We start from the raw sequence: 22,677 nt of genomic DNA, 5'->3' as shown, positions 1-22,677 counted from the left end.
AATTATTTAAAATTTTCTTATATCAATTACATTTAAGCCAACTCTTATACACTATGTAGACTAAAAGAGATTGCAAACATTTAAAAGGAGGGATCTTCATAGCTGTATTTTTTAATGAAGTTTTTATTCCACCTACATTTGTGTGTTCTACACTTTAAAAAATAAAATGCAAAAATAAAGTGAAAAGTAAAGATAAAACTGTGGTGTTACTATTTTCAAAACTTGAAGGATATGGTGTGGCTAAAATAAATTTTAGATATTCACAGCTTTAATGTTGTTTCTCTCAAATCCAGAAAACAGTAGTGAAGTCTACCCATTGAGCCCACTTAACATCTTTATATATCACAAACCCGTTTTGTGTAACTTGTGCTTTGGTCTCTGGAGCAAGAGTTACACTAAATCTAAAGTAGCACCAGATGCCTGGAGCTCAGCTGTGATAATTCACTTAGTCGGCCCACAGCTAGGCAGGGACCTAATATAAAAAAGCAAACCAAAGGAAATAAGGTGTAACATTATTACCAGACGGAAATTATCCTGTGCTGGCATATCAAAAGGAACCTCAGAAAAGGATTGTTATATTGAGGAAAACTATAAACACAGACAGAAAAAAAAAATACTCTGATCAAGAAAACAGGCCTGGCACAGTGCCTTATACCTGTAATCCCAACACCTTGGGATGCCGAGGCAGATTGCTTGAGCCCAGGAATTCAGGATCAGCCTGGGCAACATGGCAAGACCCTGTCTCTACAAACAGTTTTTAAAATTAGCCAGGCATGGTGGCACATGCCTATAGTTCCAGCTACTTGGGAGGCTGAGGAGGGGGGATCACTTGAGCCTGGGAGGTCAAGACTGCAGTGAGCCATGTTCACTGGATCATGAACTGGATCATGTTTGTTTTGTAACCAACATTCTTTCTCTTTCATCCTCCCTCCTGGATCCTACATTGTTTAGGCATCTACTCTTTTCCACATAGGTATGAAGAGTGAAGCTGGCGCCATCCCCAGCTTCAAATTTTGATGGCTTCTGATTAATTTAAGACAATTATGGTCATCCCATTTCTTCTACCAGTGATGGGTTTAGGAATAGACATGTGACCCAGGTCTGTGTATTGAGATCTGTGAGGCAATATGCTCAAGACTTCTAGGAAAGATCACCTCTCTTCTAAGAAAAAAGGTAAAGGAGTAGATGGTGTGCTGACTCCCAAAACCACTTAAGTTGGAAAATTTTTAATTGACTTCATGTTACAGTATTTAGGTATTACCCTTTAATTCGGTGGCTAATTAAATATGCACTTTTAAAGAGGCAGAGGATGTCAGTTTAATGATTGATAAACTTTGTCTTATCCCTTGAGAATATATTTGGAAACAGTAGAAAATCCAAATATTGTTGTTTTTTCTTCTTTAACAAATAGGGATTTGTCTCAGCCATCAAGTTTGGAGGTAGGTATTTAGTGATGTTTCAGATACCCGGACTTTTCATTTTCCTGCTTCTGCCTTCCTAGCTTTCATTCTCGTACTTACCACTGTATGGTCACAAGGTAGCTGCTGCTACTCCAAGAAGGAAGCAGGGGAAAGGCAAAGGGACAAAGGGGCATGCCAGTAGAGTCTGGCTGCTTTTATCAGGAAAACAAAACTTTCCTGGAAGGTTCACTCTGAAATCTGCTTAGATCTCATTGGCCACTCCTAATCGGAATGCTGCTTAGGAGAAAAAGAGGCTATGGATGGAGTCAAATCAGTCTGCCAGTGGTGGCAGCCACACATACTTACCCACCCCACATATATGGATCAAGCTAATTAACCGCCTAAAACCAATTGTCTCTTTACTATTCTGTAATTCTGTGGGTTATTTTGCTATGACTTGCAACATGTCTAATCTGTCTTCTTGAATTTAGCTTCAACTATATTAATTCAGCCACTTTTTTACTTTTTGCTTATGTTATAAACTAAAGTTAGTACAGCCGGCCCTCCATGTATGTGGATTCTGCATCTGTGAATTCAGCCAACCTCAGATGGAAAATATTTGAAAAAATGTGTGGTTTCATCTGTACCAAACATATCAGACTTTTTCTTATTATTTCCCAAACAATACAGTATTACAACATTTACATAGCATTCACATTGTGTTAGATATTGTAAGTAACATCGAGATGATTTAAAGTATGTGGGAGGATGTACTTGGTTTATATGTAAATACTGCACCATTTTGTAACAGGTACTTGAGCATTTTTGCATTTTGGTATTTGAGAGGGAACGGTGGGGTTAGAACCAGTTCCCCACATATACTGAGAGATGACTCTGTGGATAGACTATTAGACTCACTAGGTAAGACATTTAGCTTTACTTTTTTTTCAGAATTGGGGCCTCTGAGCAAATATGTAAATTTGTGCTACATTTGTGCAAATTATTATTTTTCATTTGAACCAAGCATTATGGTAATTTTAAATGAAGCTTATAGTTCTTATGTAACTTTTATCTTAGGAAGAACAGAGGAACTATTGAATATTTGAACTGAAATCCATAACAATGATAATACAAACTACTGTTTCAGGGTCCCTTGAGAAAAGAGATGCACAGTTCATTAAAAGAAAAAAAAAAGTGTTTACATTTAATGTTTAGTATTGCATTCAGAATTTATCTACAAAGACTTAGCTGTTCTTAAATTATGTACTGGGCTCTATTTCCCTCTTGTCCCCAACTCTGTCCTTGTTCACAGATACATTTATTCTCAATCACTGAGATAAATAATTGAGGTAAAAATTAAAAGGATAATTTTAGAGTGGAAGAAAATGTGATTTCATATTAACTGCTAGAGGTAGAGATGCCTACTATAGGCAAGATGGAGTCATAATTTACAAAGAATACAGACACAGATGTAGAGTGGGATAGAGTGCCATTATAATGGAGAAGAGACAGAACACAGCCTCCAATCTTTGCTGATTGATGGATGTTAGCAAACAGGGAATGGGCCTGATTCACAGTGCACCTCATTTTAGGATTCTGGATCCAGGACAGATGTAGAAAAACATTTCTGACACCGCCAGCTGAATGCTAGTTTAAGTTCATCTCAGTAACTGAAGAACATAGGTGAGTTCTTGTTGAACACAGTTGAAGAACAAGCAGAGATATTATGTTTGTTTTTCCAACCATATTTGTATTGCTTTGACCCTAGGGTGGCCACAGATCACAGGGTAACAGATGAAGTACGTATACATCAGGATTGTTTTGAGAGAGACAAATAAATACACTGTTTAACTAATACTTATCACTCCCTCATTTTTATGATATGTAACAGGATCTTTCTTTGTATATGACTTTTATTTTTCCTAATCTTATTATGCAGGAGGTGAGGAGTGGGAAACCAGATTATTCTATTTGTGCCTCTGAACTAGGGAAGAAGAGAAGTCATTAGTAAATCTAATAGTTATGTTGCCATCAATTTTTCGATCCAGTTTTCAAAAGTTATTTACAGTTATTGTGTATAACACTATACTGCGTGTTGAGGCTAATTGGAAACAGTGACCAGATTCTTAATCATTATCAGGAAACTGCATTCAGAGAATGAGAAGAACACCCCCGCTGGATGAATTGCAGCCACCACCATATCAGGATGACAGTGGTTCTCCCCATCTGTCATGTACACCCTCAGAAATTGGGGACAGTAAATGTGAATTTTCCCACTGCAGCAACAGTCCAAGATGCTCATATAACAAGTGCCCAAGTGAAGGAAGCACAGGTCATGAAATAGAAAGTTTTCATAATAAAGGATATGAAGAAGATGTTCCAAGTGACAGCACTGCAGTCCTGAGCCCTGAAGTAAGTAAAAGCACATAGAAGTTTGAAAATGAATGTTATTTGGAGAATAATAATCCTGTGCTTCTCCTCTTGGTAAGAAGAATTGATTTTATCAGTATCTTATTCCTTTGTAACTTATAGTACCAGTATCCATCCTTAATCTAATCTTTATCCAACAAACTTATCAGGAATGTCCCAACTAGTCTTCAACTGCCCCCACTCCCCAACCCCAAGCCCCACCACCAAAGGAAGATGGGTACCTACAGATGTTTTTTTTTTTAACACTTTGTATAAAACATTCTAGAATAATTTATTTTATCATTTATTTCATCTTGAGGCTACTATTTGTATTATTTTATTTTTTTTTGGATTTTTTTTTTTACTATTAGGAGGTTACTCAGTATTTCACAAGTCTTTCATAATCTTATTGTATTTTCATATCATAGAAAATACAAGGGATAAATGATGATCAGCTTTACTAATGAAATTTGAATCCACGGCTTCATGCATTCAGAGTGGCTGGGTAGTTGGGCTTTAAGTTTACTTACTGTTTTGGAGCAAAATGTGAAAATGACAACAAAATAATTTTGTGGCCATTTTGAAGTATTACTGTATTCTAAAAAGAATTTGTTTTAATGTTTATGTCATAATGAAAACAATAAAGGCAATCTAGAGGTTTTATAATTTAGTATTCAGATTTACTTTCAAGTTTTTTGTTTTTGTTTTTGAGACAGGGTCTCGCTCTGTCACTCAGAACAGAGTGTAGTGGTGCAATCACAGCTCACTGCAGCTTCCTCCCACCTCAGCTTCCCAAGTAACTGATACTACAGGTGTGTACCACCACACCCACAGATTTTTTAATTTTTTTGTAGAGACAGGGTTTCACTATGTTGCCCAGGCTGGTCTCAAATTCCTGGGCTCAAACAGTCTTCCTGCTTCAGCCTCCCAAAGTGCTGGGTTTGCAGGCATGAGCCACTGCACTCAGCCTACTTAAAAGTTTTAGATTGCAAGTTTTTACTGCTTTTTTCCAGACAACATTCAGTAATACTGAAATATGTCCGTATTCTTACCAGACAAATTTTCAGATCTGCTGCCAAAATTAAATAATAGATGTAGTTTCCTAATACCCAGAACAATTAAGCTATGGATAGAATTTCCTTAATTTTAAGTTTTCTTTTATAATTGTTAAAATACCTTGTATCTGTTATTACTTTTTTTAGTATTCCTAGTATTACAGTATCTGACCTAGAAGAAAATTGTACATTGATATTTTAAGTTTAATATATCGTTATTTTATTATTTTTCATGATGTATGTTTCTTTGTGTTCCATTACCTAAACAAATTTGAGACAACTGTTTTGTAGCTTTGTAAACTACATATACAGCTCACAAGTTAACAGTGAAGCCTGGATTGTGGGATTAATAAACAACAACAATAATACCATCACCACTGTGTCAGGAATTTTGCTATGAGCTTTATGTAGTCTGCTCATTTAATTCTAACAACCACATCTTTAGGAGGTGGTTATTTCCATTTTATAAATGAAAACATTAAGAGTCAGAGAGCTAAACAATTTGACTAAGTACAAGCAGCTCTTAAATAGTGGAACTACAGTTCAAACCCAGGTCTTTCTGACTGCCAAAACGGTGCTCTTAACAACTATATTATATTGTCTTTTTTGATCCAAAACATTTTGTGAGAAATTACTTTGATTCAGTGGTACCCTCCAAACATTACCAGGCAAACTCTCTCAGAGGACTAAAGGACTAAAGTAAGATGCTCAAATTATGTATGTGTGTGTGTGTGAGAGAGAGAGAGAGAGAGTGTGTGTGTGTTTTAATCCATTTCACATACAAAGCAAGAAGTAAGAGGAGCTAGATGAAATCAGAAATCCGTTAACACACCTAGGGATAAGCTGCAAGTGGGTATAGGTAGCAAGACCACATTGTGTGAGTCCTGGTTTATGCAGTGCCCATACATCCTATCTCACTGTCTCTTTTCCATCAGCATTCCTATTTATGATGTACAAGGACCAGAGTTGAGATTTGAACAAGAGTACCAAGAGCCAACAGCACACACTTGTTTGTTTTGTGGGAGAGATATAGTTATACTCCTGGCCGTCACTTAAACTTGTCAGTTAGCCTGCTAGGCAGTTGTAGGTTTTATCTGCATTTCTTAAGTAGAGGACATGGGTGACAGAGCTGTCAGCCCAGCTGCATGATCGTGGCTTGTGCATTTCATCCCTTTCTATAGGTAACACTCATTTGATCCATCATATTTTCTATTTAATCTTTCTTTGGCATATAAGTTATTAACTATTTGTATTTAATATCTTATGAATTCTGCCTATGTCTCACAAGCTGCTTCTTAACTCACTATCTATAGTTATCACACACTGTGAGTTTTGTCCGGATTTCAGAAGCTGCTAACTTGCTATCTGTAACCACTTCTTTGGAATTTCCTCCATCCTGCTTATTTTTGTGTCTTTTGTAGTAGCATTGAATGTACTCAAACAATATAGCAAATGCATATTACAGAAATATTTAGATGTGAATGGTGATAGCCTATGCTAATGTAAAATTCACTTTTGTGGTTTTTCAAGTTTATTTTGCATCCTTGTAATAGATATTATGTGTCAGATAGAAAATTCTCACTTTTCTCTTGGTTTAATCCAGGCTGTAGTTATCTTAGAGCTTATCCACATACATGATTAAACTGAGAGAGGAGAGAAGGTTCAGAAGAATTTCATGGGAAGGAGTTTGTAAACACTGTTGATGACCTATTGCTATCTAAATAAAGTTTTTTAAAAACTGGTCCAGATACCTTGAAAGGAAGGATTGTTTGCTTATTGCCTATTTTCAGAATACAAATAATGTCTTTTATCTGTAAATGTTCCACCCTTTCAACACTGGGTTTCGCAAGAATTGTTGGCATGTTTGAAAAAAAAGAAAAAACAATCAGGGAGGCACCAAGAGAAACAAAGTTGAAAAATAGCTATCTAGGACCTGATAAACATTTTTATTGCCTGAAAATCTTAGCTGTCATGATGCTGTTTTAGAAAATCTTTAATTGAAATACCAAAACCATGTAACTAATAATCTTTTAATTACCAATTATAAAGTAGTATACATTAAAACATTTTGCTCTAAACTGTAAATTTTAATAGAATAAGAATATGTTTTGATTTTCTCATACTACATGAAAAACTGAATTCTCTTATGGGAATTTATTCCTTCCCCCCAAGTATTGTTCTTCTGTTGTTTTTTTCCCCCATACATTATACCAACTAGCATGTAAGATTTATAAGACCAAGGACTAACTGGGCATGGTGACTCCACACCTGTAATCCCAGCACTTTGGGAAGCCAAGGCAGGAGGGTTACTTGAGCCCAAGACTTTGAGACCAGCCTGGGTAACATAGTAAGACTTTTGTCTCTACTAAAAATCGGAAAATTTAGCCCGGTGTGGTGGTGTGTGCCTGTGGTTCCAGCTATTCAGGAGGCTGAGGCAGGAGGATTACTTGAGCATGGGAGGCCAAGGCTGCAGTGAGCTGTGATTGTGCCATTGCACTCCAGCCTGGTTGACAAAGCAAGACTCTGTGTCAAAAAAAAAAAAAAAAAAAAAATGAAGGACTCATGTCTTTTTAGTTCTCTCTGCGGAAAGAAGCACTCTCCCGACCTAAAATAGGGCTTGGCACATAGTAGGTACAGTAGTTACGGTACGTGTTAAGCTGCTACAACAAAAAGACCCCTCAGCCCCCACCAAATACAATGGCTAAGGGACACAGAAACTTATTTCTCTTTTGTTTAACAACAGTGCAGGGTGAGCAGGGGGCTTTGCTCTATGAGATTATTCAGGGACCCAGTTCCTTCTCTTCTGTTGCTCTGCCTTGCCATAGGGTATTGTCCTAGTCCACATGGTCTGAGCAGACCCACACATCCTGACTGTATATCTGCTTGTGAGAAGAGTGAGACAGAGAGTGGAGAGCAAGTAATTTCTTATATAAACCTGATCTGGATGTTTCACACATAAATTATTTTTGCCTCCCATTGGCCGAAGCTGAGTCATGTAGTCGTATGAGCTATAATAGAGGCACTGAAGTATAGTCTCTTATGGACAGTGTTTTTTCTTTTTTTTTTTTTTTTACACAAAGTCTCACTCTGTCACTGACACTGGAGTCCACTGGCATGATCTTGGCTCACTGCAACCTCTGCCTCCCTGGGTCGAGCGATTCTCCTGCCTCACCCACCTGAGTAGCTGGGACTACAGGCACCTACCACCCATACCCAGTTAAGTTTTGTATTTTTAGTAGAGATGGGGTTTCACCATGTTGGCCAGGCTGGTCTCAAACTCCTGACCTCAAGTGATCTGCCCACCTCGGCTCCCCAAATCTTGTGGGTTGTATTTCTAGCTAACACTCAGGAAGATTTTGTTTTGTTTTGTTTTGTTTTATAAATGGAAAAAGAGAAGACAGAGATTCAGTAGTATTCACTGCCACTCAAAGTTTAGAAAATTTTAAAAATTTATTAAATTGGCCCACATTTTGAAATGAGAATTATTTAAGATTTATTAAAATACTTGAAGAGGCAGAGTGGTATAGTTGAAAGGTCAGAGACCTAGGTTTGACATTGTTGGTAACTAGCTAAAACCGTTATTACATTCTAGATAGATAGACTGGCAGGAATTTGAGACAATTACAGGAAAAATGGTTATAATTTCTTTTAATTTCATAATTAAAATGTACCATTTCAGCCTTTCTTGAACTTCTAAAATGTGTGTTCTGTCATTTTAAATAGTCATTAATGTTAGAAAATAATGTGTTTTAATTGTGGTTAGAAATTGAAGTAAATATAGTCTATGTTATGGAAAGTAAATATTTGCTGAGATTTTGAGACCTTTATTTATCCTTTCACATTTCCATTGATTTTTAAGTCTAAATATCTTTATATTTTATTACAGATTGGGGTGTTTTAGAACAAACTCTGAAAACGGAGCCAAATTTTTCAATAGCATTATACTTTTACTTATGTTCTGTTCCTCTGCAGCCTGATACTGTGCTGTCAATGGCATTGTTTATAACATTGAAAGTAAAATGTAGTAGTTTTCTACAAAAGGAGCAGATATACCCACTAAAGGATGTATTTTAAATTATCGTTTATAAAAACATACATCACACTTTCTCAGAATTGTAATGGTGAATATTAAATTCTAAACATGTCTTTATTATCATAAGTTTTGAGTTTAACTTAACTGCTTATAGTAATCTCGCCCTATAGGGTTGCTTTTGGTTGTAGTTGACTGTGAATTGTTATTGTATTACTTTCTTTGTGGCAGAATTGTTTTCACATCTTCCTTCTAAAGAAACATCAAGTATTTATTGACATGCTAGGTTAAATAATTGAGTTAAAAACTCTAACATTTAAATTTTCTTTTCTTAGGATATGTCAGCTCAAGGATCATCATCACAGCTTCCTAAACCTTTTGATCCTGAGCCAGAAGCTAAATATGGCACACTGGATGTGACTTTTGACTATGACTCACAAGAACAGAAGCTTCTGGTAACAGTGACAGCTGTCACAGACATCCCAACATATAACAGGACAGGTGGCAACTCATGGCAAGTACACCTTGTTCTTCTACCTATAAAGAAACAGAGAGCAAAAACCAGCATCCAGAGAGGACCATGCCCTGTCTTCACAGAAACATTTAAATTTAATCATGTTGAATCTGAGATGATTGGAAATTATGCAGTTCGGTTTAGACTGTATGGTGTACATCGCATGAAAAAAGAAAAGATTGTGGGGGAAAAGATTTTTTATTTAACAAAATTGAATCTTCAAGGGAAAATGTCATTGCCTGTGATATTGGAACCTTCTTACAATCATTCTGTGAGTATCTCATCAAATGGCCTGAATACAGTTTATGTTCATGGTTTATAGTGTACACAATTTTAAAAATCTTTAATCAAGCCAACAAGTTTGTCAGTCTATTTTTTAACATAGTAATCATGCCTTTTCAAAAATATCTAACCCCTGGATAGATAGATATACTTTTTCTTACCTAAAAAAATTGCCCTTGAAGATAATTTGTGATTTATGTCTTTTATTTTATCCTTCACAGAGTTTTGGCCCAGGGTTTTACATGTTTGTTTGTTTGTTGAACATTTATTAAATGTTTGATTATGAAGTCATCCAAACTCCTTATAGAATTTTAAGTATCAGCCCCATATATTATTTGCTATATGGCAGAAAGGATTTGCCCTTACAGAATATGTACTGCTCCCTAGGTCATGACTGGATATGTTTCCAGAACTTCTGTGAAATTATTTTAAAGTTTCAAAATAAATCTGGCCTCAGTAGACTTTCCACCCTTTTTAAACAGATTGTGAAGTATTTCAAGAGAACTCTTAAGCTTAGTACTTTGAGCTAGTTCTCTCTTTTCTCTTTTTGTCCTCCAGATGATAATCACATATAAATCTCTCTCTCTGTCTTCATATTTTAAAGTAAATTCCCACAAGGCATTGCAAATCACAGGAGAGAAATGTCTGCACTGTTTATTTAAACCAGGGAGATACATTATGCCACATTTAGATTATGAAAAAATCTGTGATATGCTATAAGTGTACATTACGGTTTATATTTATTCCTCTCTGTTATTTTGAAAACAAAGCATTTTAAAAATATAAATATACAGATTTTAGAATAGATTTATATTTTAAAATAAAGGTATACTATTTTAGTGTTGTTTTAAGCTTTTAAATGTGTAAGCTTCAGTCCAAGTAGTTTAGGGTCTCATTGCATTTACACCAGGCAACATTTTATGTTGTAGGAACTTCATTCACAGTCAGACCATACCAGTTTAACTAAATGATTTCAATGTCTTTAAGTACAAAATGATGATGGTAAACATAGTATATTCATATGGGTTTCTAGGATAAGAATTAATATCTTTCAGGAAAATTGATAACTTGTTATCCTTTTAAATTTTCAGAATTATCATTTTGGGGAAATGCCTTTTAAAATAATAGCAGCAGCTTATAAGAGGGGAGAAAAAAGAGTGCAGGCAATATTTCAGGGGGGAAAGAACAAATTTTCATAAAATTTATTAATCTACAGTTATTAATATGATTTCTAAACTTTTTCATTATTTGGTCTGGGTGATCACTAGTTATTCTGTGGAAAATACACCCTTATCTAGAAATAACTTATTTAAATTCGCAGAGAAAGACTCTGTCATCAAGAGGTATGTAATTTATCTGTTCCCAATTGTGTTTTAATTACATTCGTTTCACAAAGAGAATGAAGTCATAGAAAATAATACTGTCTTATCTCTGTTCAAACTAAGCAATTTTTTAATGGACCTACATTACATGTGTTAGCTTCTAGTCATTGATTCTATAATCTTTTCTGCCAACCAGTACAATAATTGAGGAAAAAGTGCTAAATAAATAGCTTGTAAGACATAACATTTCTTTTTTATTAACTTTTATTTTAAGTTCAGGGGTACATGTGCAGGTTTGTTATATAGGTAAACTTGTGTCATAGGGGTTTGTTTTACAGATTATTTCATCACCCAGGTATAACCCAGGTATAAAGCCCAGGACCTAATAGTTAATTTTGCTGATACTCTATCTTCTCCCACCCGCCACCCTCTGATAGGCCCCATTGTCTGTTGTTCCTTTCTAAAGATGTAACATTTGTATTTGAATAAAATTATCCATCTTCTGCCCTTAGAGAATATTTTCTCTGTGTTGACATGCTTCTCAAATTTAGTACCCTATATTTAATTATTCTTCTTTGTTGCTTTCCTTCTTTCTCCACCTTCTCAAATCTCATTGATTCCTTTTGGCTTCTGTGCTATCAGTTATTTAGTTGTTAAAATATACCAATAGAATGTGTATATTCTATATATACTATAGTATTAATGTTCTCTTTGCTTAAGTTTTAATATTAACTTTGTGGGGAGATCTTGTGATTACAGTTTACTTGGGTGAGTTTGGCTCTAATTTTTGTAAGATGTAGTAATACATCTGTAAGAGATATACTCATAATTAAACATTTGTTCTAGTTGCTTTTTTTTCCCCCAGAGTCAGGGTCTCACTCTGGGAAAAGTCAGGATCACCCAGGCTGGGGTGTAGTAGTGCAATCATGGCTGACTGTAGCCTGAAACTCCTGGGCTTAAACGATCCTCCCACCTCAGCCTGTCAAATAGTTAGGACTACAGGTGCACACCACCAGGCCTGGCTAATTTTTTTTTTTTAGAGATGGGGTCTTGCTATGTTGTCCAGGCTGGTCTTGAACTCCTGGCCTGAAGCGATTCTCCCACATCAGTCTCCCAAAATGCTGGGATTACAGGCTTGAGGCAGCATGCCAGGCCTTCTGGTAGCTTTTGAATACTTATTATTGTTGTCATTTTTGTTGTAAGAATATTAGCCTTTTGGCAAGGAAAATTTTAATCCAGCCAAAGAACTTGCAAACTACCATTAAAACACATTTAAGCTTACAGTTTTTTTTTCATAGATAATAGGAAAATAGAATTTTGCATATAAAATTTAGTTTTATAGCTAGTTTTGCAGGAACTGATTGAGAGAAAAAAAGACCAATGTCACCAAAATGACTTTCTGAGGACTAAACAGTGGGTTTCCCTGAGAATAAGATTAAAGTTTAACATTAAGGCCGGGGCGCAGTGGCTCATGCCTGTAATCCCAGCACTTTGGGAGGCTGAGGCAGGTGGATCACGAGGTCAGGAGATTGAGACCATCCTAGCTAACATGGTGAAACCCCATCTCTACTAAAAATACAAAAAATTAGCCGGGTGTGGTGATGTGCACCTATAGTCCCAGCTACTTGGGAGGCTGAGGCAGGAGAATGGTGTGAACCCAGGAGGCGGAGCTTGCAGTGAGCCAAGATCACGCCACTGCTCTCCAGCCTGGGTGACAGAGCAAGACTCCATCTCAAAAAAAAAAAAATTAAAATACCATTTGAAGTGTTCCTTCTTGATCATTGCATGATAGAAAATATACTAAGAGTTAAAAAGCATAATTTCTTTCTACTGACTAGCCATGTAAACTAAGTAAATCATCTGATCATTTTGGGTATCAGGTTTCTCATTAGTGAAATGAGAGGATTAGACCAAGTGATCTCTAAAGGCCTATCCATCTCTGATATTATCTAATTATGCTAGTATATGTTGGGGAAGGAGTTAGGTAGGAACAGAAATTGGTGAATTTTAGATGAGTTTTGTATGCTTGATATAACATTTTGTGGCAGACATGTATTATGTTTTCTCACTCTTCCACCTTTTCAGTAACTATCTGGGAATAACTATGTCTACCTCCCTAAGGTAAGCCATAAGTTGACTTTCCCAGTCTCACTGGTAGGTACGGCAGAAGTTGTGTGACCTAGACTCTGCCACTCATATTCATTTTCAAGAAACCTCAATACAGACTGAACAAAGAAGCAGGCACTGCACTCAGATCATGTTTCCATGAAGTTGATGGTGGAGGTATCTGGTTTTCAGAGGCAATAGAAACTCTGTTATAAAATAGCTCTGCTGATGCAGAAATGGTATTGGTGCTGGGCCACTAACAGTTGCAATAGAGAAAAGTCCTTGGCAGAAAAGAATCCAGTGAGAACAGCAGCAGGTTCTCCTCACCCGACCTATTCGGTAGTATGGTTTTTAGACTTCATTCTTGAGAAGCTTAATCATTAACTTGGTTCTTTATTCATCCCTATTCCTTTAATAAATTACTATTCCACTTAATGAGTCAGTTAGCTTCTGTTGTTTTCAAATAAGAATCGTGAAATAGCCATATGGTTTACTATTAACTTGCTTTAGTACTGTCTTATGCCAAACTCAGTAGCTAGAATGTTGTCAGTTATCCTTCCTACCATGGTATATATCCCTCTCATAATTTGAACTCTTCTTACATACTCAGCTTTGTTCAGATGGCACTCTTTCTTAGCATATAACCCCAATTAATTTCTTCACTTGGATTTTTGGTACTATATTACTCTCTGTAACAGTTGCATAAAGTAGCCTTTCCCTTTTTCCTCATCCTGGTTTTACGTCTAATTGCAGCTTATTAGATTTGTTAATATTATTATATTTGATTGATTAATAATAAAACTTTATTCTTTCTCTCACAAACATACACACAACCCTTCCTGTACAAACAGTATTTAATGAGCCTGATCTCTTCGGAGTGGCTAGGAATAATAGTAGTGAGGTTACCTACACATTGGACAGTTCTCATAATATAGGAATCTTTATTAAATCCTTGGTTTACTTTAAATAATATATATGGTTTTTGGTGAGTTGCCTTTTAGGAAAACTGATATTTGACAAAGCTGTGTTGTATTTCATCTTGAAATAAGGTTCTCTACATTAATAGATGAGCTGCAGGCGTACCTGTTAAGTTTTTTTTCTGTAGACAAATGGTTCTCAAAGTATGATTCCTGGACCAATAACATCATCACATAGGAACTTGATAGAAGTGCAGATTCTCAGTCCCTCTCTGAAACTTTCTGAATTAAAAAAAACTCTGAGGGTAGGGCCCAGCAATCTGCATTTTAACAAGCACTGTACATTATTCTGATATACATTAAAGTTTGTGAATCACTGCTTTTGACCAGGGTTTGCAAACTACGACTTGTGAGTCAACTGTGGCATGTAGCCTGCTTTGGTAAGGTCTGTTGCTCCTCCCTGCAAAAGCAGCATAGATTACCACTCTGTTGAACTCAGGTGTGGCCACATGACTTGCTTTTAACTTCTGCTCATAACCTTTAAGAATCAGAATAATGCTTTCACTATTATGGAAGCATGTGTGGAAATGGAGCCTCTTTGAGCTTTGAAGGAAGCCTCTGTTGCCGGTCCAAAATCCGTATGTTGTATAAGGAGGAAGTAAACCATTGTTGAATTAAACTGCTGAGAATTTGGAGTTCTCTGTTACTATAGCATAATCTACCCTTGCTGAAAAACATTTGCTCTTCTGACTAAGGAGTACATTAACCCCTGTGGGAAGAGAATCAGATGAAGCAGGTAATATAGTTCGGATGTCCCCTGCAAATCTCATGTTGAACATGTTGAAATGTAATCCCCAGTGTTGGAGGTGGGGCCTGGTGGGAGGTGATTGGATCCTGGGGGCAGATTTCTCACAAATGGTTTATTTTAGCACCATCCTCTTGCTGCTGTCCTCACGATAATAAATTATTTATCATGGGATCTGATTGTTTAAAGGTCTGTAGCATCTCCCCCTCTCTCACTCTTGCTCTCTTCATGTAACATGCCTGCTTCCATTTTTGCCTTCTGCTGAGAGTAAAAGCTCCCAGTGGCCTCCCCAGAAGCTGAGCAGATTGCTGCACCATGCTTGTACAGCCCGCAGAACTGTGAGCCAATTCAACCTCTTTTCTTTAAATTGTCCAGGTATGTCTTTATAACAACATAAGAATGGCCTAACACAGCAGGGAATTGACTAATGCAGTTGCCTTCTTCTGAAAGAATCTAAGGCACCATATGTGTTCCAGATTCAATTACCTGGGAAGCAGACTCTGAGAGGGAGTTTAGGGTGCCAAATGTTTGTTAAGGAGTGCTCTTGGGATTCATACTTGTAAAAGAGAGGAGATGGAAGCAGGATTGGGCAGAGAGAAGTCAAGCTGCAGTGCACGCCCAATGACAGTCTTAGCCAACCCCCAGGGAACTCTGGAACTAAAATAGTCCTTTAGAGTTGTCCCCATTTGGGCTGAGATGGCTAGGCCTTTATACTCCCATCAGTCAGTCATTGGATATTGGTTGCCCCTTGTATTAGTCTGTTCTCATGATGCTAATAAAGACATACACAAGACTGGGTAATTTATAAAGGAAAGAGGTTTAATTGACTCACAGTTCCACAGGGCTGGGGAGGCATCTTGAAACTTAAAATCATGGCAGAAGGGGAAGCAAACATGTCCTTCTCCACATGGCAGCAACAAGCAGAAGTGCCAAGGAAAAGGGGGAAAAGCCCCTTATAAAACAATCAGATCTCGTGAGAACTCACTCACTGTTATGAGAACAGCATGAGGGTAACAGCCCCCATGATTAAATTACGTCCCACAGGGTTCCTCCCATGGAAGCGGGATTATGGGAACAATTCAAGGTGAGACTTGGGTGGGGAAACCGCCAAACCATATCATTCCGCCCCTGGCTCCCCCCTGCCACCAAATCTCATGTCCTCACATTTCAAAACAAAATCCTGCCTTCCCAACAGTCCCCCAAAGTCTTAACTCATTCCAGCATTAAGTCAAAAGTCCAAGTCCAAAATCTCATCTGAGACAAGGCAAGGCCCTTCCACCTATGAGCCTGTAAAACAAAAAGCAAGTTAGTTACTTCTTAAATGAAATGGGGGTACAGGCATTGGGTAAATACACCCATTCCAAGTGGGAGAAATTGGTCAAAACAAAGGGCCTACAGGCCCCATGCCAAGTCCAAAATCCAATAGAGCAGTCATTAAATATTAAAATTCCAAAATGATCTGCTTTGACTCCATGTCTCACATCCAGGTCATGCCGATGCAAGAGAAGGGCTCCCACAGCCTTGGGCACCCCTGAAAGGGTGACCTTGGGTGAGGCAGTTCTTTACAGTTGAGTCAGTTCCTGAAGGGACTGACATTGAAGGCTGTCTTCCAACAGCGCTACCAACAGCTAAGGCAACAGTCTCTTCGTAGATATATAGGGAATTATCTATTGACAATTACAATTGTCAGCTACAATTCAAGGTGAGACTTGGGTGGGGAAACAGCCAAACCATATCTTTCCACCCTCGGCCCCTCCCAAATCTTATGTCCTCACACTTCAAAACAAAACCATATTGACATTCTATTGACAGTGTATCACAGTGTCTGTCAGAGCTATAAATCTGGACAGTATAAAAAATCATACTGTATTTGATTTTTTTTAACTGGAAGGCAGACATAGGGCAGATGGAAAGAAATGTAAGAATGCTAATATCCTAATGTAGTTAAGAAAAATGATTAACCCTCTCCTATTTAACTTAGAGAAGGATTATTTAGAAAATAATCAGCAAGGAAGAAATATTTATGTAAAGTTCAACTATTCATTTTATTTCATTTTTTCTATTAAATTTATGTAAGGTAAAATGGATTTTAAATAAAATAGCTATAGTTTGATCCCATTTTGTAAAAGTATTTCTATTCCTTTTTCTGTTAGTATATATTCATAGAATGATGCCTGCAGAATGTTTACCTAATAGCAATTTATGAATGGTTTAGGTTTATGGTGATTTTTTTTAGTTCTATCTTTGTTTATTTCTGTCTTTGTTTAATTATTTATGATAATCATTTGTCAGTTAAAAAATGGAGAGTCAGAAAGGGCCAGGGAATTTGGACCCTGGTCAGTTTGGTGGGGATGAATAAGTAGATAAGTTGATAGCTGGATTCTTTAAGATAAGTGAAAGGATGGGAGAAAAGACAGGACCATAGTGAAAACTTAAATTTTCTTAAGTTCTAATGATAGAGGGTACTTAATATTTTCTTAGATGTGTGTATATCATTAAATCTGACTCTCGCTTACACTTCTATGTGAACACAAAGCAGTTCTGGAAGTAGACATGAGAGTAGATGATTGTCTTGGGTGAGAAGAGAAGATCTTCAGGAACTCCTAGATTTAAAAATTGGAGAAAAGAGAGGTAAAGTAGGAAGAAAGAGGCAGTAAGAGATCATGAAAGCCAAGAATGAAATTCATGAAGGAAGGAATAATCAGTTTTGTCAGATGTTGCTGATGGAAAGAATAATCTGAATATTAAAAACTGTGTGTTGGATTTAGGATATGGAAGTTATAGATAGCTTTTCAGGGGCTAACTTTGATACTGTGAAGGGGCTAGAATCCAAACGAGAGTGGCAGTCATTGAGACATTTTTTTCACCTAATCTGGCTATAACAATAGGAAGAAAAAGAGGACAGTATTTGGAAAGTGAGGGTTTAGGGAGAATGTTTTTGAGCTGAGGAGAGCCTTGGGCATGTTTAAATATTAATGCAAATGATTTGATTTAAAAAAGGACAAATAACTGAAGAGAGCCATTAATCAATGTGTTTGGGATAAACAGAGAGGCAAAAGTGTTAGAGTATTTTCAAGAGATTTATTTAAATGGTAGATCATGAAATGAATAAAGAGAGAAGTGAAGCCAGAAAGGGGATTATGGGCAGGAGAAGTAGAAAGGTTAGTGGACTGAAAGTCCCAAGGATATCAAGAAAGAGATGTGAGAGGAGTAGCTAAGCAAGAAGTGTTGAAGGATGGCAGACTGTGGTTGAAAGGGGAATGTTTTCAGTTCATTTGAAGTGGAAGGAGAAGGGTCCAGAGTGTGATGGTGGAAGTGGGCATCTGAGATAGAGTAAAAGGTACAATTACTGGAGAGGGATACTTGTCAAGAGGGCTGGGTTCTTAGATAGGGTGAGTGGACATGGAATTTACAAAAGATGATGACAGAAGTTGAAGTGTAAAAAAAAGGTTGAATTCAGAATCAAATTTTCAAGAAAAAAACAACTGCATGAAAAAGTGGGCAAAGGATATGAACAGACACTTCTCAAAAGAAGACATTTATGCGGCCAACAAACATATGAAAAAAAGCTCATCATCACTGGTATTAGAGAAATGCAAATCAAAACCACAATGAGATAACATTGTGTATTAGAACACCAATTAGAATGGTGATCATTAAAAAGGCAGAAAACAGGCCGGGCACGGTGGCTCACACCTGTAATTCCAGCACTTTGGGAGGCTGAGGTGGGCAGATCGTGAGGTCAGGAGGTTGAAACCATCCTGGCCAACGTGGTGAAATCCTGTCTCTACTAAAATACAAAAAATTAGCCAGGCATGGTCACACACACCTGTAGTCCCAGCTACTTGGGAGGCTGAGGCAGGGTAATCGCTTAAACCTGGGAGGTGGAGGTTGCAGTGAGCCAAGATTGCACCACTGCATTCCAGCTTGGCAACAGAGCAAGACTCTGTCTCAAAAAACAAAAAACAAAAACAAAACAGCAACAAAAGTCAGGAAACAACAAATGCTAGAGAAATAAGAATGCTTTTACACTGTTGGTGGGAGTATAGATTAGTTCAACCATTGTGGAAGACAATGTGGTGATTCCTCAAGGACCTAGAACTAGAAATCCCATTTTGCCCAGCAATCCCATTACTGGGTATATACCCAAAGGATTATAAATCATTCTGCTGTAGATACGTACACATATGTTTATTGCAGCACTCTTCACAATAGCAAAACTTGGTACTAATCCAAATGCCCATCAATGATAGACTGGATAAAGAAAATGTGGCATATACATACCATGGAATACTATGCAGCCATTAAAAAGGATGAGTTCATGTCCTTTGCAGGGACATGGATGAAGCTGGAAACCATTATTCTCAGCAAACTAACACAGGAACAGAAAACCAAACACCGCATGTTCTCACTCACAAGTGGGAGTTGAACAGTGAGAACACATGGACACAGGGAGAGCAACATCACACACTGAGGCCTGTGAGGGGATTGGGGGCTAGGGGAGGGATAGCATTAGGAGAAATACCTAATGTAGATGATGGGTTGACGGTTGCAGCAAACCATCATGGCACGTGTATACCTATGTAACAAACCTGCACATTCTGCACATGTATCCCAGAACTTGAAGTATAATAAAAAAAATTTTTCAAAAGAAGGTTGAATCAAGGACCATTTCCTCAAGGAATAAAGAAGAAATGTTCACGGAATGAAGATGAAATGTCCAGGAGGACAAAATAGGAGGACAGGATGATACAACCTTTAAAGGAAAATAGTTGTTCTTTTCCTCAACTTTTAAAGGAGCAATGCTTAAGAAGCAGCAGAGAACTTAGCTTCCTGATCTTGAGTCACTTGGGATATGAGGGAATAACCAGATTGAAAAGTCAAGAGGGAATGAAGTATCCTCAGGGAAGAATTGTGTTTCAATTAAACAAGGTGTTGGGAGTCCAAAGCAAAGACTAAAGTTCTAGAAGAGTTTATCATATGTCAGGAGTACCAAGGAGACATAGTAAAGGATTATACTAAAATGTCAATCTCAGTCATAATTTGATTCTATTTAGATCTCACATTTCACTTTAAGTCTAATTTAAATCATACCTTTATAGAAATGTATTAGATTGTTAATATTATTATTCTTTTTTGAGATGGAGTTTCGCTCTTGTTGCCCAGACTGGAGTGCAATGGCGCAATCTCGGCGTAGAGGTGTCCCATACTTGTGGTTAAGGTGGGGAGATACAAGGGGAGGATGTGAAGGAGGCTTTGAACTGGGGAAAAGGGTGGCAATGAGGTGTGGCTGTAGCCTAGGAATAGTCAGGGAAGCAGATAATTTAGTTAAAATGTCTTGACCTAATAAGGGAGGTGGGCAGGTGGGGATAACTAAAAAGGAGTGCATAAAAGACTGTTGTTCAAGTTGGCACCAGAGTTGGGGAGTTTTAAGAGGTTTAGAAACCTGGCCGTCAATACCCACAATGGTTACGGAGGCAAAGGAAATAGGCCCTTGAAAGGAAGGTAATGTGAAGTTGGTAGCCTCCGTATTGATTAAGAAGGGAACAGACTTACCTTCCACTGGAAGAGTTACCAAAAGCATCTGTGATGGTCCAGGAGGCTTCTGAGGCAATCGGGCAGTGTCAGTCTTCAGCTGCTAAGCCGAGAAGATCTGGGAAGGAGTCAGTCAGAGAGCCTTGGGCTAGAGTTCCAGGGGCTCTGGGAGTTGCTGCCCGGCAAGCTGGACAGTTGGATTTCCAGTGGGTTCCCACACAGATGGGACATGGCTTAGGAGGAATCCCAGGCTGTGGGCATTTCTTGGCCCAGTGGCCAGATTTCCAGCACTTAAAGCAAGATCCTGGGGGAGGAGGTCCTGAAGGAACGCCTGAACACTGTGGCTTAGGCATTTTGAAATTTTTGTGTGCTGAAGATATGGCTGAGGTTTCTCTCATAGTGGAGGCAGGTAATTGCAACTCTTCTCTATTATTGTACATCTTGAAGGCAAGGTTAATTAAGTCCTGTTGTGGGGTTTGAGGGCTGGAATTTAATTTTTGGAGCTTTGTTTAATGTTGGGAGTGGACTGAGTAATAAAATGCATATTGAGAATAAGATGGCCTTCTGACCCTTCAGCGTCTAGGGCTGTAAGGCATCTAAGGGTTGTTGCCAAACGGGCCATGAACTGGGCTGGGTTTTTATATTTGATGAAAAAGAGCCTAAACACTAACTGATGTGGGAGAGGTCAGATAAAGAAAAAGGAGCATTAACCTTTACTATGCCTTTAGCTCTAGCCACCTCTTTAAGGGGAAATTTTTTGGCAGGTTGAGGAGGGTTAGTCACGGAACGAAACTGTAAGCTGGACCAGGTGTGAGGAGGGGAGGTGATAAAAGGATTATAGGCTGAGGAAGAATTGCTCAGCCTAGCGAGGAGCAGCCTGGGGAGGGGAGAGATCACATGGGTCTGTAGAAAAGGAAGATTGGCAAGACTTAGCAACGCTTGGGGTTGGGACTGAGAGGATAGGCGGAAGGGAAAGAAGGAAGATTTGGGATGAGTTGCATGGGGAACAGAGACTAGGGAGGGACCGTTGTGTGAAAGAATGCCTGGACATCAGGCAACTCAGACCATTTGCCCATTTTACAAGAATTGTCTAGATCTTGTAGGATGGAAAAATCGAAAGTGCCGTTTTCTGGCTATTTGAAACCATTGTCGAGTTTGTGTTGGGGTTAAGCAACATTGTAGAAGAAAATAAGGCATTTAGGTTTTAGGTCAGGTGTGAGTTGTAGAGGTTTTAAGTTCTTGAGAACACAGACTAAGGGAGAAGAAGGAGGAATGGAGCGTGGAAGGTTGCCTGTAGTGAAGGGGGCAAGCCCAGAGAAAAGAGAGGGTAGAGACACAAAGAGAAGGGTTGGGGAGTGCTTGCCCCCCAGGAAAGTGGTGCCACTAAGGGTGAAGGATCAAGGCAAGCGTCCCCGCAGTGATCAGACACCTCTGAAACATGGGTGAATGATCAAGCAGGCGTCCCTGCAGTGATTAAACACCAAGGGAAGACTGTCTTCCCGAGTCTGTTACCGGTGCCAGAGTTTTGGGTTCACGGATAAAACTTGTCTCCTCTCTCTCTACCAGAAAAGGAAAGGAACTGAAATTAAGAGAAGGGAGAGATTGAAGGATGGCACCAAGGTTGAAAGGAGAAAGAGGTTGAGGGATAGTGAGAGAGGTTGGAGAAGAGTAAAAAGAAGCCACTTAGCCAATTTAAAATTGGTGAGATGTTCCTTGGGCTGGTTGGTGTGAGGACTCGAGGTGGGCGGGGGATCTTTCTCACAGAGCGTAGAGCAGGACAGGGGATTGATCTCCCAAGGGAGGTCCCCCAATCCGAGTCACGGCACCAAATTTCACACGTGTCCATGTGAAGAGACCACCCAACAGGCTTTGTGGGAGCAATAAAGTTTTTAATCACCTGGGTGCAGGTGGGCTGAGTCACAAAAGAGAGTCCGAGAAGGGAGATAGGGGTGGGGCTGTTTTATAGGATTTGGGTGGGTAGTGGAAAATTACAGTCAAAGGGGGTTGTTCTCTGGTGGGCGGGGTGGGGGGAGGGTCACAAGGTACTCAGTGGGGGAGCTTCTGAGCCAGGAGAAGGAATTTCACAAGTTATGTCATCAGTTAAGGCAGGAACTGACCATTTTCACTTCTTTTGACATTCTTCAGTTACTTCAGGCCATCTGGATGTATATGTGCAGGCTTGGGCCCAGAGGCCTGACACTAATTATTGCTGTATAAATGTTGAATGAATGGATGGGTGAATAAGTTCATAGGGTATGTATATTATCTCTGAGTTTATTGCCTCTGGTCTCATTTTGCAGCT

General features: G+C 38.4%; 1 protein-coding gene across 2 annotated transcripts in view; it reads left to right on the top strand.

Annotated features, from left to right (window-relative positions):
* The window catches only part of SYT14 (synaptotagmin 14), a 215,191-nt gene that overhangs the window by 136,579 nt on the left and 55,935 nt on the right, over positions 1-22,677 (top strand). For both annotated transcript variants that reach the window (XM_017888322.1, XM_017888323.1), the window contains exons 4-5: positions 3,541-3,812; positions 9,230-9,679. In XM_017888322.1, the coding sequence (XP_017743811.1) occupies positions 3,541-3,812; positions 9,230-9,679 (722 nt within the window). The remainder of the gene's footprint in view (positions 1-3,540; positions 3,813-9,229; positions 9,680-22,677) is intronic.

The sequence above is a fragment of the Rhinopithecus bieti genome, unplaced genomic scaffold (assembly GCF_001698545.2).
Source record: "Rhinopithecus bieti isolate Rb0 unplaced genomic scaffold, ASM169854v2 scaffold_15813, whole genome shotgun sequence".
NCBI classification, from domain to species: domain Eukaryota; kingdom Metazoa; phylum Chordata; class Mammalia; order Primates; family Cercopithecidae; genus Rhinopithecus; species Rhinopithecus bieti.
Note: the sequence above shows the minus strand (reverse complement) of the source record. Positions and strands in the feature narration are given on the sequence as shown.